The 20,177-nt window shown below is 47.3% G+C and overlaps 1 protein-coding gene across 4 annotated transcripts in view; it reads left to right on the top strand.

Annotated features, from left to right (window-relative positions):
* Positions 1-20,177, top strand: part of ARMH4 (armadillo like helical domain containing 4) — a 79,994-nt gene that overhangs the window by 7,997 nt on the left and 51,820 nt on the right. For 2 of the 4 annotated variants that reach the window (XM_054826760.1, XM_054826763.1), the window contains exons 1-4: positions 2,372-2,460; positions 8,363-9,738; positions 11,508-11,696; positions 12,933-13,151. In XM_054826760.1, coding sequence (XP_054682735.1) covers positions 8,406-9,738; positions 11,508-11,696; positions 12,933-13,151 — 1,741 coding nt within the window. In that variant the 5' untranslated portion in view covers positions 2,372-2,460; positions 8,363-8,405. Of the gene's footprint in view, positions 1-2,371; positions 2,461-6,405; positions 6,495-8,362; positions 9,739-11,507; positions 11,697-12,932; positions 13,152-20,177 lie in introns of those variants that run through there. The other 2 variants (XM_054826761.1, XM_054826762.1) reach the window with 2 other exon arrangements.

Here is a 20,177-nt window from a genome sequence, read left to right on the forward strand (position 1 = left end):
ACTGAAGCCAAGCCTCTGGCTCGAGCCTGGCAGACTCATCGCCGACGGCTCTGATTTCTGGCGGGGGGGGTCTCTGTTATCCTGCCCCTCTCCCTGCACACGGATGAGTGAGCAGCTTGGAAATCAATCCCTGACCCGCCACAACGTGCAGTGCTGCATTGGAAAATGAGCCCTCATCGATTTTGGTTTGCTGTAACCATTAACTTCAGAGGTAGCATCTCCTCCACCGCCGAGCAATCCCCTCTTCTCTGTCAGAGCCCTCGGCCAAAACGAAACGGGCAGAACAGCAGATGAACCCATGGAGAGTTTTGGGTGCCTAAATTGGGAGTTAATGCTGTTTAAAATGGCCACAAAAATGCAGCTCTTGTCTCTTCCTTTCCCACCCCTCTGTCTCCCTTAGAGGAGAGAGTAAACATCCTTTCTTTTCACATATTTGTATTTTTTTTTTAGAAAGATGTTGCAGCACTAGAGATATTGATTCATGAATAATTTCCCAGATTTAACAATTCCTAGATGCAAAGCCAGAAGGGACTATTCCCATCGTTTTGTCTGACAGTTTGTACCGCCAAGCCGAACTCTGAAGTTCTTTCTGATGTCTTTTGCCAATGACTGTCTTTATTGCTGATACAGGCATTTTTACACTTTATTTTCAACTTATGCAGAGGTTAGCAATATTACCCTGAAAGAAATTGCCCTGATCTACAACAAATCTGTCTTTTAAAAGTTTTAATATTGGATGCAGAATGCTACCAAAATGAATTGGGTTGGTTCCAGTTTGGTTGAAATCCAGAAGAAAACACTCTATTTCTCTAAAATTAAATAGGTAAAACATTGGGGTGAGGCTAGCAAGGAGAACAAGCCACTAATATAATCGTTATTTCCAGTAGCATAACAAACACACTAAAAAACCCCAAACAACAATTTCTTGGTGAGGAATATCTCAGTTTTCCTCAATCAGTTCTTTTATCTTCATAGAATCACAGAATGGTTTGGGTTGAAGGCACCTTTGAGGTCATCTAGTCCAACCCCCCCGCAGTGAGCAGGGACATCTTCAACTAGACCAGGTTGCTCAGAGCCCCATCCAACCTGGCTTTGAATGTTTCCAGGGATGGGGCATCCACCACCTCTCTGGCAACCTGTTCTGGTGCCTCACCACCCTCATCATAAAAAAAAAAAATCTTCCTTATATCTAGTGTGAATCTACCCTCTTTAGTTTAAAACCATTACCACTTGTACTATCAAATGGATGTTGTTTGTTTAGAGAGCCCAGGGTTTGACAGGTACAAGCAGGTTAAATGTTACTCTCTTATGCAAAAAAAAAAAAAAAAAAAAAAAAAGCACCTCATTGTATAGATTATTATAACTGGTAGTACAGAGGGATTGACTAATTTGCTTCCTGGTAGAGCACTTTCATAGCAAAGTCAAGATTTCGACTCTTCTATATCATTCCTCTGTTCCCTCCTAGCCACACACACCCCCTTCAAATCTCTCTGCCCCAGCCATTCCCTCCTTTGAAAGAGCATTATTTTTGGTCTCTTCTCACCTGTGCCTACCCACCGCAAACACTTTGCACCTGCTGCAGCACCGAGCTGAATGAGTCATTGCCCAAGACGAGGTATAAAATCCTGCGTGTGCAGCTAGGAGCTTGTGGTGTCTCTGACACCAGGCTGAAAGGGGAGGTAAGAGGAAGAAAAGCTGATCCCTTTGGGGCTTTTTGGAGGCAAGGTATGGACTCCTGAGTGGCTATTTGACAAAGTGAGTTGATATGTACTTCAGGATCTGATGGTGTAAAGGTTTTCTATTTCTGTTAGAGTAGCTGTGGGGTTCCTGGTGGAGAAAAACAGGTGGAAGAAGGAAACCAGGAGTAAAATTGTTTACTTTTCTTTCTGGCCAAGTAGGTGCTTAAAATGAAGCAACAAAAGAAGAAACTGAAGCAAGCTCTTAATGCATGTGTGGGATATTATTTAAGAGGTCCTCCTCCTTTGCAGAGAGAGTATTAGGGGAAGGTGACCTCTACAGCTGAAATATACTGGAGGAGAATCTGTAATAGATGGAAAACTACTAACAGTGCTGTAGGCCTTGCTTTTTGCATCCTGTTGTAAGCAGAGAGGGAGCCTGTTGGGTTAGACTCTGATCCCGGCTTGTGAGGAAGAGTTGGGTGTGTGGGCTGAGGTTCTGACTTTGAAACTTCATTTTGGGGGAGTAAATAAAAATAATTAAAAAAAAAAAACCAACAAACCGTGAGTCTGGGTGACCTCTCCCAAGTGATGCGGGTGGTTTTGAGTATTAAAACCCACTAAGGGAAGGCGGGAACAACCGCACGGGCGGAGCGGACCGGCCCCCGACACCGCCCCGGTGGGGCGGTGTCGGGGGCCGGTCCGCTCCGCCCGTGCGGCCGCGGGTCGGTGGGGGTGAGCACGGAGCCCTGCCGAGGTACCGGGTGGAGGCGGCGAGAGGCAGGTGAGGCCGAGGAGGGGTTCTAAACAACATTCCCCCCCCCCCCCCCCCGTTGAATTTGTCCCGTGTTCATTCGGGTTTTTTTATTGATAATGATGCTCGGCTGCCCGCGGGGCAGCGCATCCTCAGCGCGGTTCTTTGTTCCCGATGAGCGGGCTGGTCCCCGCAGCCCCGGGGGAGGGAGGGATGGGGGGGTGGTGGGATAAGCGAAGGGTGCTGTCCCGTGGGGATGGAGGTGGCCTCTAGGAAAATCCTGGGGTGGTTTTCATCTCCCGGTGTTGGGGGTGGGGGGGTGATCACCGCTGTCCCTGCGGGCCTGGGTTAGAGAAATCCCCGGGTGGTTGTTTGCAGTTGATCTGCTGGCGTAGTGGGTGGCTATAGGGGAAGGATGCACTTCTGGGTCTTTAAGCTCACCTGTAAATATGATTGAGGAGGGCAGGGGGATGGATCTGTACCCCACAAGCAGGACTGCTGGGTGTAATCAAGCTTTGAGCTGTCCCTAATCCCATTCCCTTGCTAACAAGGAGGTTCTACCCAAGCTAAAAGGGCCTGACAAGGTGTAGTTAATTTGATCTTAAACCTTCACCTGCAGAGACTCATGATCCTCAAGGAGTTCTACTGTGCGGTGTTGCTGTCTGTGTTAGGTGAGGCACTGAAATTTCTGAGCGTTTCTTGCTGATTGGACTCTGAACACTACCTCTCTGCTCCCAGTCAGTCTGGAGAGCAGCATTTCCATCCTTCTGGTGTCTGAAAACTGCTACACCCTTTGGCCTCCTTCTTAAACCCCCCCACCTCCAATCTTTTTAATCCCTCAGGAATTTGGTAGACCTCTGACTTCTGTGGTGCCGGGGACCTGGTGTGGGGCAGAAGCCACGAAGAACTATGTGGCTTTTAATTGCAAATCCGAGTAGGGATTTCCATAGGTGGTCTGTGCTTTTCTGAACAGGGCAAGCGATTGCTTAGTGGTTGGGGGAATAATGCCTAAAACATGTAGTGTCTCTTGTTTCTCAAAGAACTGCTGGCACACCAGTGCTGGAAGTGGAGATGATGTATTATGTATTAAGGGGCCTCACTAGGACTGGTAGGAAGCTGGCCTTACAGAATATTAATCTCATTTGTTTACTTGTCCTCAAAGGCAGAGGAAGGTGTGCCCCTCTGCGTGGTTGTGTCTGCATAGTTTTGCTTGTCCAACTTGGGCTGTGTTGGTGGCTGGCGTGGAGTCGTGTCACTGTTGAGATTTTGCTGTGAGCTGTTGGAGGTGGCTTAACCGGTTGAGTTCTGTTTATCTGTAGTATGTGCTGTAAGAGCATCAGCTCTACAATTCACTTGATTGAACTGGGCAGAGACATAATGTAAGATGAAATGAAGGCTTTTTTCTCCGCTTGTGTGCGAAAGTAGGAGTTGGAGCTCTGCAGTGTATTATCTGCTGGGTTTTGTATTCAGGACGAGTAATAAGGCTTGGATAGCATACATTAGCACTCGGGTAACATAGCATTTGATTGCTGGCAGTTGCTTGACTTGTATATTTTGGCCAGATCTTCACATTAAAAGATTTGCAGCGTTTTTGTCTGTTTCCCTTATCAATCAGTGGCTGAATTGTGGAGCTGAGCACATCCAGGACTGTTCAGCCAGTCAAAGCTGGCATAATCAAGCCTGTACTTGGAGGTGTGAAAAGCTGTGTTCTGCAAAGGCTAGACAGTGATTTGTCTGACGCTGACCTGTTAATCTCCTGTGCTCTGCTATATGATGCATGCAGCCACTTCAGCTTTGGAGTACAAGTGTCCTCTCTGTGTGGGAGAGGGATTGTTAGAACAGGGTTATTAATTCAAGTGAGTTAAAAGCTCGATGCTTTTTTCTTGCTGTTTCAACAATTCAGGAAAAACACAGCCAGAACTTGCCAAAGGCAGGAAATAACAGCAAATGGTTTTCTTGAGTTCTCTAAAGTGGCTGGGTGAAACTCTAAAAAGCCATCCTAGGGAGTAGCTGCATATAACTGAGAGGGGAGAATTCCATCTTCTGCAGCATGTGTCCACAAACAGCTGATCCACGTAAGGAACGGCTATTGAACAAGAGAAATCTGGTCTGCTCTGTGCTTGTCCCCTTCAAGCCTGCCCTGTTGGAGGTTGGGGTTCCTTCCAAGCTGGCTTTTGTCAGACCTCCTGAAAACTGACTCTTCAAACAGGTCTCTCAAATTCACGGAGGGAGTTAATGGTTTAATAGCTATTGCTAGTGCTAACTGTATGGAGCGAGGGAGCAGCCTGGTTCAGAAAGATCCAACTGAGTCTGCAAGACTGCATTAGCTGGTGACCAATTTATATTTATTGTCCCTCAGCTTGGTGACTTGCCCATGGGAGTAGGTGTTTCTTAGTCTGATGGACAGCTCCTGGAGATGCCTGGTTTTGGCACCCATTCTTAGCCTAGCAGTCCTCTGTGCTTCTTTCCAGCCTACCTGGTGTTAAAAGAACCTTAATTTTTTTTTTCCATACTAAAGATAAAGCTCCTTGGCTGTTGGCAGTTGTACTGCCTTTGCGGCGAGGGGAATTGCATCTCTTGGGATTTGTTGTTATTAAGTGCAGGGGAAGTAGCTGGTGTTGTCTCTCACCCTCTGTGTGTGCTTCCTATTTGAAGCAAGAATTAGTTTTCCACCGAGAGCCTGCCAGTGCTTGGCAGCTGTCCTCCAGGGCTTCGGCTTGGAGAATGCCAGGTGAAATCTGGGGACAAGGAGCTTCTGCAGCATGAAATACCGAGTTATTCTACAGCTTCAAGCTAGTAACAAAAAAGCTTAAGCTTACTACAGAGGAAGCGCTTGGTCAGAGCAGTATGCTCCAGCTTGTTTTTATTGCTCGGCTAAGGCTGTAGAGCAGACTGACTGTAAAAATAGCCAGATGGGAGGATAAATGTATAGCCCAATGCAGCTTGAGTAACAAACTACTCTGCAGCCAGCTACCTGCTAAAACCTGGATCACTTTTGCATTAAGTGGAAGTGCTACAGCAAGGTGTCAAACTCTGCTTAAGAAGATAGCCAGGTCACTGCCTTTCATACGCTGTCTAATCCATCCTCTTCCTAAAGCTGAGTAGATCTTAAGCTCTGACTAATCTTCTTTGAAGTGTGAACTTGTACCATTATCCTGCAGCAAGCTCCATGCCACTGTCTCCAGCTTTCATTGAATGTTGAGGTCTAGGTTAGCTAAGATCTCCAGCATTATTTTTACCCTTTACAAATGTATAACCACAGTCAACAGTGCTTTGCAGACTGGAGGAAACAGTGTGAGGTTGCCTGGTACCCCAGGAACTCTTGTATTGGGCTAGTACTGACTGCCCATGTTAGCTACTAGCCAGAAGGAAAAAAGCTCTTAATTATTTTTTTTATATTTTAATTAATGGATGTCTAAAGGCCAGCCTTTCAGGGAGCAGCTTTACTTATTCAGTGACACTCTTAATCCTAGTAAAGGTGGAGTAAGCTTGTTGGGAAGATATTAACATTTCAGTACTTCTGCTAACCACCTCCTGAATGTCTTGGGCTATTTGAGAACCTAGAGCTAGAAACCTACACATATGTAATGCATAATGTATATAACTGCAAGAGAAATGCTATGGTTGTCTTTGAAGTGCAGCTGGAGTTCTGTTTAGGTTTTAACTACTGCTGAAACTACTTGTGTAGCCTTAAAAGACTTGATGTCTAAAGAGACTGTATTTAGATCCAAATGGTTTAGCTAAAAACCCAAACAACTTTACATGTTTCAATTTGTCTCATCTTAACTGGCACTTGCTAAAGGGGTGTAAGGTGAACATAATTTATATTCATCAGCATGGCAGATGCATGTCATCAGGCACTACAATTTAACTTGCATAATATACTCTTAGCACTTTTTAATTACAAAAGTGCATGAAGGATTAGCCTGGAAAAATAGCTGAATACTGTCAGTTTTCAACTATTTCTTTTGGCAGGGTGGGTTGAGAAGATAGATGGGTGGCCACCCATCCTTCAGAGGAAGGAGATGCTAAAAATAAAGTGGAAGATATCTATGCTGTTGCCGGTGAGCAACTTCTTGATACAAATCTGTTTGTCCCTGAGCACATGGTGCATGTGTATGGCTTGGGATGGGGATTTATTCCAGCAGCTCGAACTGCTGAGGGCCAGGGCTGCAGGGAGAGTGTTGGTGGGGGGGGGAGATTCTATGTGCCGTGAGGGCTCAACCAGATGACGCAGCCTGCAGCGGTTTGCTCTGACCTGTTGTGTCTCTAAGCTGGTAGTGCTGATGTTGTCTTCTAGGCTATGGGCAGCCCTGCAGATCATAAGGGAAATCTTTTTTTCCTGTATGGAGCAAGAGGCATGTTTTACAATGGAAATACACATAGCTGTGTGTGACCAGACCAGATGTATTGAGCTTTCTAGTGTCTTGGTTGTATTTAGCTGGCTGGACACATACAATAAATATTTTCTAAGAGCAGAAAATACACATGAGCAGCTGGTTGTGGGGGGCCTTTGTTAGATGGACTAGCACAAGCATGGTGTCATTGAGATTCCTCTCAACATCAGAGTTTACCTCTTGTGCAGCATCACATTGGTGCATGAGAAGACATGGAGGAGTGATACGCCCTTGTGTAACAAAGCAGTGCTAGGCGACTTGCTGCTGCGCTGTGTATACAGATGCAAGTAACTTACATGCCGTTTGGGTTGGGGAATGAGGAGTCTAGTAAGCTGGAAGGACTCATCCTGGTGCCCATGAGCAAGGCTGCAAAAGATGACCTTTGGTCTTGTTGGGAAGAGGGGATAGTTCTGACAACCTGAATGTTTTTGCTTTACTAATCATTAGTCCTATGGCTCAAAGGTAGGAGCAGTTCACTTGTGAAACTGAGACCATACCAGCCAAAGCAAGTGAAGCTGTCAGTGGTTGGAGGCTTCTTAGAGTAGGGCTTGATGGTGCCACTAAAACTGTCTCCTGAAACTGTGAGGATGACCTTGCCAGATCTACTGTGTGATGGAGGGTTGTCTGCTGTGTGCATGAGGCTTGGGTGACCAGCTGTTCTGCATGTGATGAGTGGGACCTTGGATGGGATGGTCTTCTGCTGTTGAGTGATGGTGCAGCAAGTCCAGGACTGAGGCACCTGCCCAGAGGGAGGTGGCTGGGAGCAGGCAGCTGCTGCGAGGTCCTCCATCTGTCCAGCAGCCTGAGCTGTGTTACTGGAGGAACAGAGCCTGCCAAGACCAGGCTGTCAGCTGGCTGGATCACTGCTGGGCTACTGGTTCAGCATTCTCTTGGAAACTCTCGAAGCACACAATGATTATACACATGAAACTTTCTGGAAGTGCCTCCATGGTGCAGTGCAGCATAAACACTGTGCTAATGCAGCAGTGCTGCTATCTGGGCTGTGAACTTTCTCTGTGGGGCCAAGGAGCTCATGGAGGACATGACACTAATGCAGCCCTAAATCTTCCTGGTGCCCTATAGAACCACCTTGTTTGCTGTGCAAGTTCCTTGGTTTCCCCTCTGTCAATGCACAGAACAGAGCTTGCTGTAACAGGCCTGAGACTTCAGTCTGGCCATAACAAGTATCAGTCCTGAACTTGGTAAAGGACAAACAGGTTGATCTTCATCACATACTTTCAAGCCTGATGCCTGCTAGGTAGAGCATAGCACTCTACCACTGGGGTGAGAGCTTGGCAAGGTTTGTCCTGGGCTTCAGATCAAAATTTGGTTTTGTCTGGCATAAGACTTCAGATCGGGTAGGCTAGGAATGGTAAAATAGATGGAGGGATCCATTGCTTGGGATGTGTAGGCAGAGCCTGCTCAGAACAGGCCATAGACTAGCATGCTTGGAACTTGTCACCCAGTTATTTAAGGCCCTGGGTCAAGAGGTGGTTATGGGTATGTGTAATCTTGGTTCCTTTTTCCTTTTCTAGGTCTTGTCAGCCTTGCAGGCTTTTGGCACATCTCCTCTCAGCTATGAGTAGATCAATAGGATTTAACATCTGTGTGGTCACCTGCAGCATCCTGCTCTTGTCCTCCAGTCCACCATGCCTTGCATCTCGGCCACTGGAGGAGAGGGACATGACAAAGGTCCAGCATGGCCCCTGGGCAGGGAATGGGGTAGAAGATGAAAGGGCAAGTGTGCTGAACTTGAAAAATAACCTGGGCCCTTCTGAGCAGACTGTCTCTGAAGAGCCATGTGGAGTGTCAGCAAAGCCATCTGGGACGCCCTTAAATAAAGCTTTCACTGCAGAAGGAGAAAGGCTGCCTGCAAGCCCAAGCCATGTTATCCCAGGCAGCCAGGGCCTGGGTGCTCACACCTCTGCTGTGACAGCAGCTGCTGTAGATGAGGAGGAGCTTGGTCCCACAAAGTCAGAGCTGGATGAGGAAGATGTGTTCAAGGCCATGCTGACCACAGCTGTGACCACACTGAACCCTGCTGTCCAGGAGGAGTCTGTTGGTGGCCCCATTAGTGAGACCACCACAGAGGGTGGTGTTGAAATAGAGTACAGCTCTGCCAGCCTCTCAGCAAACCCCCTTTCTGGGACAGCTGTGGAGGAGGTGGCAGAGAGCAACTTGCACCCCTCTGCTGTGCCCCAGCCCATGCTGTACCCCAGCTCTCCCAGCTGGGAAACAGCAAGTGACCACCCTGTCATCCCAACTCCCCAGCCCCATGGCATGACGTCTGAGGTGGGACTGCCAAGAGCCCACACGGGGAGCCTTCTGAAGGCCCTGGCTGGGCAAGCATCTGTGGCTGCGAAACATCCACTCATGGTCACTGAGGCCTCCCTCCACCTGGATGTGGGGACAGGTGTCAGGCAAGGAGAGCTGCCCACCACAGCTGGCACTGTCACCATCCACCCTATGGACACTGTGCCACCTGACTGGGATGACACAAAACTGGGGGATGAAAGCCAAGGGGGAAGCATGTCTCATGAGGAGGTGACAGAGGACCTGGGGACGACAGAACCATCCCAGACACCACAGGAAGGTGTGGGAGAGGAGGAAGATGCAACAGGAGTGCTGCCATCTCCAGTGTCCCCTCCACCAACTCCAGAGCTTGCCAAGGAGACCAACTGCACAGCACTGGTGCGAGGGGAGGAGTTGCCAGCAGCTTCCATGGCCAGTGGTGATGCTTTCCACACTGTGAACCTGACAGGTGTAGACATGGCTGATCTCAACTCACTGGAAAACATAAATGCAGTCACAGCAGAGGAAGGGAAAAACATCCCACCATCACAGCCGGAGGCTGCTGTGGTGACAGATACACAGTCTGATCTCTCTCCTACTCTGGAAAGCTCATGGAAAGGTAAAACTTGCCAGTTACAGACACTTGCCTCTAAATGTAGTTTTAGGAGGGATACTTTTGGGAATCTATGCTTCCTTTCAGGGAGGCAGAGAAAGGTGGGATCTTGATACTTGCAATAGAGGTAGGACACCTCTTTCCCTGCCCCCAGGAAAGACCATGGACCTTTATGGAGTGGTAACAGCCTAAATGGGTAACTCACACCCATAAAGTACTGCCTAGCCTTGGCTGTTCCTATATGTGATGTCCCTGTGTAGAGGTAGGCCCAGTCTGTTGGGTGGTACCCTTTCCTGACTGTCATGTGGGGCAACTGTATTGAGCAGAAGAGGCAGCTCCTCAGGCTGAGAGGGTGGCTGTAGTAGCAAACAGGAAAGCTGAGACTGGAAAGGCTGTGGCAGCTGAGCCTGGGGTTGAAGGGTGTCCTTGATTATGGAGATCTCTGTAGAGAATTGGAGTCTCATCAGCAGGGACTTAGTGCTAGTGAAAAAAAACAAACTTGCCTTGTTACTCTTCTGCATGCGTGGTGTACTGCCAAAGCAGGGCTGCAGTTTTGGTGCTCATGTAGTGGTTGAGGGGGATGGCTGTAGTCTGGTTGTAGGCATCTTGCCTTGACCAGAGATATGTAAATCTGCTTTGAATAACCCTCTGGTGTGCCTCTCCTGTGACTAGGGAGGGAGCCCAGCCTTTTAACCACTGGTTAAACGCTTTTTCAAGGAGGATAATGCTCCTCCAAGTGTCTCTTTGATATGGCAAGTGCAAGAACCCAAAGGTGGTCCTTGCACTTGCCCCCCCTCTGAAGCCCTGCAAAGTGGAGAGGGGAATAATTTTGGGGTGTTACATGAATTGGCATCTGGGATCACCTGGCTCTCAGCTGCTGGCTATGGACACTTGCAGTCAATGCAGAAGATGGATGGCTGATGGTGTCACCCTGTGCTGTACTTACCTGCAGGGATGGCACCGTCAGCCCACTGACTGAGTTTCCACTCAGTAGCTAAAAAAAAAAAAGACAGTAGAAATGTGGAAGGAGAAGTTCTGGTCAAGTGTGGGCAATGACATGTTCCTAGCCTGATGAGGAACTCAAGCTGGGGTTTAGGATTTTGTTTTAATTGGGCATCTTTAATCTTCCTCCCTTAGGCTGCAGGAGCAAAAGGATGACTTCACCTCACCACATCCAAAAGATTTAGCTCTTGCTGTAAAAGAAGGAAAGCTAATTGCATGCTGGTGCTTAAACCTGACTGATTAATTTCTAGATTAATTTATAAGCACTTGACTTGTCAGCAGGTTCCCTCTCCGCTGTTTCCCAAATGTTGGGGAAACAGTATCAATGACTTGTGCAACAAAAATAAAACCTTCTGCAAAGCTGAAGTCTCATAGCCGTGAGAGCCTGTCACTAAAAGCACTGCTCTGGCAGCATCACTTGCTCTGACTGTTGGACTTGATGATGTTAGGTCTTTTCCAACCTTAATGATTCTATGACTGGTATTTCACACCACTGGCCTGCAGTGCTGTGCTCCCATAGCATTCTTCCCCATGGGTTCACTTGTCCCTAAGGGATGATTAAGAAAATGAGGACTGATTCTGCTGCTTTTGTTCCTGTCGTGCACACTCTCAATCTGTCTTTATGCTGCGCTGCCCTAATGATACTTGGCTGGACCTACTGCTTGCACTGTGACTCTGGAAGTGCTAATGTGTGGAGTTATAGTCCTTCAAACATCTGCTCTGTTGCTGTCAGCTGTTCTCTGAGTTGGTACTGACATGTGTTCTTGCTGTAGGTGTTACTCAGGAGGTGACCACAGATGCCCAGGAGGTTGATGCTGCTCTGTCAGTTGTGACATTGGTGCCTGGTGCTACCCAGGGAGCAGGAGCTGCAAGTCTTCTGCAGGAAAACAGTGGGGAGGACACCCAGGTGCTGACTGCTCCTAGTGCCACCCAGATGCCAGTGAATGCTCCAGATGTAGAAGGTAGGGTTCTGCTTCAAGCTCTGCAGGTGTATTTCCACATGAGATGGTACTTCTGAAACTAAAATCAATGCTTGGACACTGAAGTCTCAACATACAGCGTCTTTATCCTAAGTTGCTTTTTTTAGCAGGCTGCCTCTAGCCCTGGACTGTTGCTGATTTCTGCGTGTGCTACCAGATTCACTATGTTAAAATATGTCAGCGTATTGTTTTTGTTGCAAGTAACAGTGGGGTAGAGATTTTAAAAAACCAAAATCACCCAAAACCAAACAAAATCCCAACATCTATCCTTGCCAGCAAGCTGACTTTTAGCCTTAGATGTTTAAGCCAGTTCTTATTTATGGAGGAAGAGCTCTGGCTCCTGGAGCCAAAGGCAGTCAGATATCTGACGTTCAGTCCAAAGGACCAAAAAGTTTCATCAGAGTAACATGGGAGCAGTGTAAGGTGGAGGGATTGTGTAGTGTGTGTGTGTAACCCTTTTGCAAGAGTCTGGCAAGTTGTTGGGTGTGGAAACCTGTGTTGATATTCACTTCCATGAGGAACAGTGAGTTCTTCTCAGGTTGTAGTTCATACAGAAATGCTTTAAGCAGTTGTGTTCATCCAGCTGCTGCCTACTGGCTCAATGTCACCTTGGCAGGTATGCGTAGGAGCCTGTCTCTGACAGGAGCGTAGCAAGGGTTCCCTTAGCACAAAGTTGACTTTGAGGTTGAGTGTATTTCTGTAGTAGTAGGTACCACTAATGAAGCTGCTGCTGGGCAGCTTTTTTGGTGATTTTTATATTGCAGGGCATAAAAAGAAAAAATCTATTTGCATTGTATCCCTTAAATTAAGGTCCCTTTGTAGGGCAGAGAAGGCTCTTCCAGCAGTTTCCACTAATTAATTTGCTCCTGGGATTTAATTATAAATTCAACTAATTTTTCTTTGCAATAAACGATTAGATCTATCACTCAGTTCAGATCTCTACCAGTGTCTTGATGCTCTGATCTTGCTACGGGGTGGTGACTAGCAATCCTCAGAGCAATGGAAGTAAAACCTAGCGAATTCTCATTAAAGGGAACCTCCTGTGCTTGCTGTCCCAGAGGAGATGCATTCATTACAGCAGAGTCACTCTCATCTTGAAAGAGGTGAAAGTTTAATAACTTCTTCCACTCAGAGTTAAGTTTTCATTAAGGAGTTTGTTCTTAAGTGGTGGGGTTTCTAATGTTGTGCCAAGCTGCTGCTGCTTCCTGTCTTCTGTAGATCTCTCAGATGTGGTCCCGGTCACCAGTGAGAAGGCTGTTCCAGCTCCTGGTGGGTTGTCTGCTACCCAGTCTGGACAGACAGAGGAGCAATCCAGCAGAACTGTGGTCCTGGCAACTCCAGCATCAATGGCATCTTCTGTCAGAAGGACAGCTCTTCCATCTGTGAGGAAGATCAGTACAGCTGTGACCTATGGGCTGGACCGCCTGGAGTCAGAAGGTACCATCGATCCCAAGGCTAAGAGGCGGGCAGTTTCTTGTGGAGTGGCACGCTTGCCTTGACACTGAGCTCTGTTTGGCACCTAGCTATGTGCATGTGTTATTGCTGCTAATAAAGTTGTTGAACAACCTGTCTCCTTTCAGGAGGTACAGGAAGCAAGCAATGAACAGTGTCATGGAGAATGCCTGGAATTCAAGCAGCTGTGGTGGGAGGGATGGGGTTGTCCCTTGGAGACGGAGCAGCAGTGGTACTGCTGTTGCAGTAGAGTCTGGCTCTGTGCACCTGTAAATGCTGGTGTGTGCAGAGCCTCTGTGCCAGGTAACACTCATGGAACATGTTCAGACAGGTGGAAAGCCCTTGCCACCCTCCTGCTGAAGCCCTCACCGCACGCAATGCAGGGGGATATTCAGCATGAGATAGCTACCTTGGTGTCCAGCTGGCTGAAACCTTGCCAGGACAAGTGATGCTCTATTGACACTGCTGGGAGAGGTGAAGGATGCATCCCCTGTGATATGCTCTTCTAACTCAAAGCTACCTGCTAAGCTGCTGTCCCATCACTGGCTCCTCCAGTCTTGCCTCACTCTCTGGGCTGCCTTTTCTTAAACTGCTTTTGCCCACTGCCAGTCTTGGAGTCTCTACTGCCTGACTGTCTTCAGACAGCTGAAACCCAGTGATGCAAATTCTGCCTGGGCAAACACCCACCAAGAGAGGTTTAGGTGAAGATCTAGAGTTGCTCTGCAGCTCAGATGTGTTATCTCTTCAGCTAATCCATGATTTTCTTGCAAGAGGGAATTGTTTTGCTTCTGCTTCTTGCTATTTCTCCTATTTAAACTCTTCTCTGCTTGCTCATCCATCCAGTTTTGTACTCCAGTGTCTGGACTGACACCACCTGGCAGGGATTAATCTTTCTGCCTGTTTTGCTCCTCTTCCTTCATCTTGACCTTCTCTTGCCTTCGTATTTTACTGCAAAGGTTGGCAGCCCTCCAGGGGTGGCATGCCAGATGGTATTTTTCTTCTGATTAGAGGTGGGGTGCCATAGACAACAGCTAATCAGCATCTTTTCTCTGCATGAAGCAATAACTCTCACTCCTGTTAAGTTTAGAGGGCAGCAGAAGCTGGGAGCCCTCCCCACTGTGTGTGTAAGGTGCTGCAGCTCCTGCCCTGTCAGGCTGCTTGCTTTGAAGCCAGCCATGAGCTCTCTGGGCCTTGAGCTACAGCGCTCACCCCTTGCCAGGGTGAATCTTGCATGTATCTGGCAACACACGGATGTGGTCGTGATGATGGGAGAGCGGCATGCATGGGGGAGGAAACCTGATCTTTCAGGCTGGGAAATAAGGTCTCTGCTTAGCAAGAGCAGTATGATTCAGGAGGCTAAACTGTTTCTGAGCCCTCTGGGGTCTCCTTTAGAAGCCTGGCTTTCTGCACAGGAAGATAAGAGGGATTTCTGTTTCAACTGAGCATTGGTCTCTCCCTATTTAATGAGACTTTCTGCATCAGCATTTAAAAAAACATCTTTCTGCTCAGGCAGGACTGCTGCAACTTTCTTGGGTTCCTACTGAGCTCTCTTGCGCAACCACAGGCCTGTCTTCTTTCCCCTTGAATATGCTGTAAGGGCAGATGTGGGTTGTAGCTAGGACCAGCTTTCCAAAATGATGACTCAACTAGAAGGCTGTGGGTTTCTTGGCTCTGGGGTATGGCTCTGCAGGTACCTGTCATCTAAGGGACATGGTGTGCTCTGCTGTGTGGTTTTGACAACTGGCACAGCTTTTGTGTCTTCTGATCAACCTAGAATTTATTGCAGTGAGCCAGACTCTTTCCTGGTGTTAGAGATCACCAATCCACATGTTGTAAAATGGGACAAATACCACTTGGGGATAGGCTTTCTGCCTGGGGATGCTACTGCCCCAATTAAGTAGAAAGGAAGCTTTTGAGCTGTGACTCTGCTTTCTAATATCTTTTTTTCTGTGTAATGGTAATTAGGGAGTACAACATCCTCATGGTGGAGTGGCACTCGGAAGCTTGGCTTCTGTTCCCTCAAAGCTACAGTTCCTAGTGCTTAATCTCAGGATATGTAGATGGTACCAGATACAGGAAAGCACTCCCAAACATCTTGTAAAGCTACACTGAGCCCCAGCCCAAGGTGCCCAGGCTCTGCGGGATGCAAGGTCAGACATCGCTGCTGTTCCAGGCATATGCTGGAGTCCCTGATGAGGGTTCCTGGCCCTTTGCAGGGAAGCTGTGCCTTGCTCACCAGTGGGAGAAGTGCCAGGAGCTGAGTGGGCTCGGCTGGTCTCTGCTGCCTTCAGTGGGGTCTTGCTGACTTGCCTCACTGAGGGCCTGGCTCATCATTAAATACAAAATCCTGCTGTTCAGCTAGTTCTGTTTCTTGGGGACCATCTGTGCCAAAGTGCCTGCAGTTAATTGCATCAGTATATTCACCTACCTGGCTTGGATGCAAAACTGTTTTAAAAATCAAATTGCACAATAAACATGAGGTGCTTTGAATATGTCTCTAGATGAGCTTATCCTTCTCTGTAGTGGACTCTGGAGAGATTAGCTGGGTAACAAATATCCTCCTACCTTGACTCTGTGGTGGTGCTCGTTCTACTTGCCCTTCCTAGCCAGAGAAATCCTATAAAGGGATTATAGGATGTGGGGACAGGACACAGCAGAGGATGAGGCTTACTTCTCTGGGAGACTTAATTACATATTTTGTTCCTGTGCCCAGAATTTGGGTGATGCTCTAGCAAGCTAAACACTGCGGCTTTCTCTGTAGGGCTTCTAGGGTCTGAAGAGATATAATCTAGTTCAGCTTGCCTACTTGGGACCACTGTGTAAGCCTCCCAATGCTTTTCAAAAAGTGACTCTTAAAAGAAGCCATGTTCCTTTTGGACTAGATTCTTTTGCCATAACATCCCCCATGGTAGATATGGGCAGAGATGGCTGTGCTCCTTGACTGTGGCAAGATTTGCAGGTATAACTTTCCAGAGTGGCAGGTAGTGTGCCATGTTCCCTCTTCTGCAAGATCCTTGCAGTGTTTAGTTGAAACTTGGTGGACAGAGCACAACAGCAGCTAGGTCCTCTTGGCTGTTCCTCAAGCAGTTCCTGTCACTGTTCCATATGAGATGCAATTCAAGGGTGCACTGAGGTCAAGCAGGAGGTAGGTTAGTGCACTTCCTATGAGGACCATGAATGTCATCCTTACATGCTAATCCTAAACCAGCAGGTAGTACAGAGCTAGCCTGCTGCCAAGAGTCATGCCTCACCTATCGCAAGCTAGTTTGGTGTGAACAGCTTACAGCACCATTACCTGTGGCTGTTGGTGAGGGTGGGTCTGCATCTGTCAATGCAGACTCAAAGTTTGGTCTCAGGTACTGCCAACCTGCCTGGACAGTAAAAACTTGGCTGAAAGGGCTGGAGGTGGTGACTGGAGCGAGGCACATGGGATAGAGAATGGGAAGATGTCTCAGCAGTCTTCAAGCCATGCTAAGATTAAGTTCTTCTGACATGTAGGGCAGATATCACTGTCACCTCCCTAGGCTGCCCAGATGTAGCACTTGCAGCTGCCTCTTGATGTGTGCTGTGTTTCAACCTACAAGTTCATAGAAGCCCTTCAGCTGTTAGACCCCTGTGTGCTGCCCTTGCTGCATCCAAGCTCAGCAGGAAAACAGTTTAGGCTGAGTGCTACTAGTCCCTGCAGCTCAGTAAGCTCCAGCTTGGCCCACTTCAGTGTTAACTAGGGATTTAGAGACTGTTTACTTGTGGTGACTGAGATGAAGGGAGGAACAAATAATCTGGCTCTTGCTACTCTCCTGTAGGTGTTTTGAAGATAATTAAAAAGAGGAGTGGTTTCTAATGTGCCTATCCTACTTTTCATGTACCCCTTACCCCCCAAAATCAAAAACTACTCTGCCTCAGTGTATAAGGCCTAAGGATGGTTCCTGTTCAGTCATCTAGGCTTGCTTTAAGCTGTTGCTGAGGATGAGCTGCTTATGCAGTTCAGCTTTCATGTAGGCAGCTGGATGTAGAGGGTGTTTAGAGCTTTAAAAGCAGAAGATGCTCTACCTGTTGTATGGTGTCAGGAACAGTCAATAGCTCTGAAAATGGGCAACTTAAACCCAGCTGCTCTAGAGGGAGATCTGAGCTGTGTAGCTCTTCAGTGTGAAGTGTTCATGATTAATCAGGCTAGCTCTTGACATGCAGCTGGCAGAATTCTGGTTGTTAGTGTGGAGGAGTAATCCAGGGGTTGGAAAGGCAGTGTCAGAGGTCTGCTGCCTAGGACAGCACAGTGCTGTCTTCAGTACTCTGCTTAGCTGGCATGTCCCACCTAATGCAGCATTTGGCTGTGAAGCTCCTCAATGATGCTGAAACAGGGCTGGTACTGTCCTTGGAACCAGCAAATCCAGTGTCCTGTGGCCATGGGGCACCTCCCCTCTGAACCTTGGCTGTGGGCTTCACTGAGTTTACTCAGCCTGCTGCATTACAGGCTGTTCCAGAACAGTGCCAGTATGAAGCTTTAGACTTTCTGACCTTTAATATATTAATGATAACTTAATATCCACTTGTCTTTGGGTTTAAACAGTCCCTATTGCTGTCTACTGACCTGCATACTCAAGTTTACTCTTCCAAGGAAACTGTAGCTTAACTAATTTCAGTGAGAAGAGCTCTTCTATCCCTCTTCTCCATTCTCTTTCCCCTGCCTCTCTTGCATCTTGTTCTTCTTGTAGAGCCATCTAAGCTGTGCATCATACTTCAGAAGTGAAGGCAGTGGTTGCCTCTCAAAATTCAGAATTTGTAGCCATTTACATAACTTTATAGAAGACCCTTCAACTTCTTACATTTTTCTCCTGAGCTGTGTCACAGTACAAGGGGCCTTTTTTTTTTTGGATGTGAAGAGTATTTTTGCTGGAAATCAAGGCTCTGACTGGGATTGCTATTTGGACCCTGACTGTATGGATTAAGACCTGCCTTGTTAAATCTCTACAAACCCATTAAAAATTTAAATGAGGTTGCAGGGGTGTAAATAAGACAGACACTTAGCCCAGCATGGTTAACTAGCCTGGTACTCTAATTCCTCACTAGCTGTTTGGATATCAGCTAAATTGGCAAGGAGCAGAAGATTTAAAACAAAGCATATGCAAAATGAATTAATTATTAAACTTTTGTCTTTCTTCCAGTTTATTACTGCCATTGAAATGGGAACTGTTGCCCCTCTGGTGCAGGTTGACCTCCATGATCTTCACAGTAGATCCCATGTTCTCCTCCTTTGTAGCAGAAAACTGTAAAAAAAAAAAAAATAATGTGGCAGAATATTAAAACAAGCTTTTTTCTTTTCCTGAAAGTGTTTGACCAAAGACATCTCTGCTGCTGAATCTGGAGGTGACTTGGTCAAGCATTGGAACAGGCTGCCCAGGGAAGTGGTGGAGTCACCATCCCTGGATGTGTTTCAAAAAAAACATGTAGACATGGTGGTGTTGGGTCAACAGTTGGACTTGATGATCTTAGAGGTCTTTTCCAGCCTTAATGATTCTATGACTTGTTTTGCTTCATGAAATTCATCTGAGAGTTGAGGAAGGAGGCATATGGAGGGTGATCAAGCCCTTAATGAGTTGGGAGCTTGTGGGGGAACAGCTAAGAGGGTGTTAGGCTAACTAAAGGCTTGCTGAGGAAAGGAGTGAGGAAACTCCTGCTGTGTGCAGCCAGTGTGCTGAGCTCAGCCTTGTCCATGCTACCCTGCAAAGGGAGGCAGAGTGTGGTCCCACCACCCTGCTCTGCACTGGCAGCTCTAACAAAACTCAAACCACATGATCTCTCAAGTGGTTGACTATGCCCAGTGGTGGACTCTAGGGCTTTATGTCAAATACCATATCTGTGGTGCTTTATGGTCTCCAACAGCAATACCTGCCAGAATCTCTAGGAATGGTTTAAAACATCATTGCATCATCTTTCCCAGATGTTAAGGGAGTTCCATGTGCCTGCCCAGCTGTTCTCTGTGTGGAGGTGAGCTGCACAGCTGTTTTACTATTGGTTTTTGGGAGGAGAATGAAACTTTCCAAGTTACCATGTTCTTTGAGATATCCTGGCAATGTTCTGCCTCCAGCAGGTTAGATGACATTTCTTAGTCTGACCCACTCTGGTTGCTGTTCTGGCCAGGCTATGCTTGAATTTTTAACTTTATGTGACTTCTCCATTTGTCTAAAAAAATTAGAGTTCACTTAAATATAACTTTAATGTTGTAGCTTTCCCATGCTTATCTTCAAGCTCAACCAAAACCAACAGAACCCCCATGCAGTTGCTATTGCAAGATAATTGGCCTGTGCAGGTACAAATTTTTAATGAGTTCTTGTTTGTTTTAATCTGGGGATTTAGCAGTTCACCCCTGCAGCTCTAGGGGGGTGGATTCAGGTAAGCAGGCATGTGGCAGTTTCTTCGGAAGGCTCTGCAAGGAGCATTTTTGTTCAGAGCTGCTGATGGCTGGGGCCCACATCGGGGGTAGTGTGGCTCACAGGGCTTCTCTGGGCAGCTTTGGGCATTGGGACCAGGGCAAACCACCCTGCAAATTGGTTTAGCTCTTTCACTTCTGCTTTCTGCCCTGTACGGGTGGGATGCTGTCTCTCTTGTTGATCTGACACAGGATGCAGTGACTAGGGCACTGGTTTCTTACCTCATTTTCTGGGAAGAATCATAGGCTTTTCCCCTCCTTTTTTTTTCCCCAATAACAAGCTGTCTTTCAATGGAGATGAGATCTTATGGTGTGTTTCTTCCTGGCTGATGTCAACACTTCATGCCATGTGGGTGCAAGGACAGGCCAGCGGTATCATTCTGAACCTCTCTGTGAAAATACCTTGGGGAGAAGCACTGCCCTTAAAGGGCAGTGAAGGAGGAGGATGTGGGAGGATGATCAAGGACTTAGAAGTGTGAGCTGAGTGGACTTGCAGTCATCTTCCCTTTTGTCACCTGATAGGACTTGAGCTAAAACCTCAATATCCTGGAGACTGTTGCCCATAATAACAGATCCACCCCCTA

This window comes from Grus americana, chromosome 5 (assembly GCF_028858705.1).
Source record: "Grus americana isolate bGruAme1 chromosome 5, bGruAme1.mat, whole genome shotgun sequence".
Classification (NCBI taxonomy): domain Eukaryota; kingdom Metazoa; phylum Chordata; class Aves; order Gruiformes; family Gruidae; genus Grus; species Grus americana.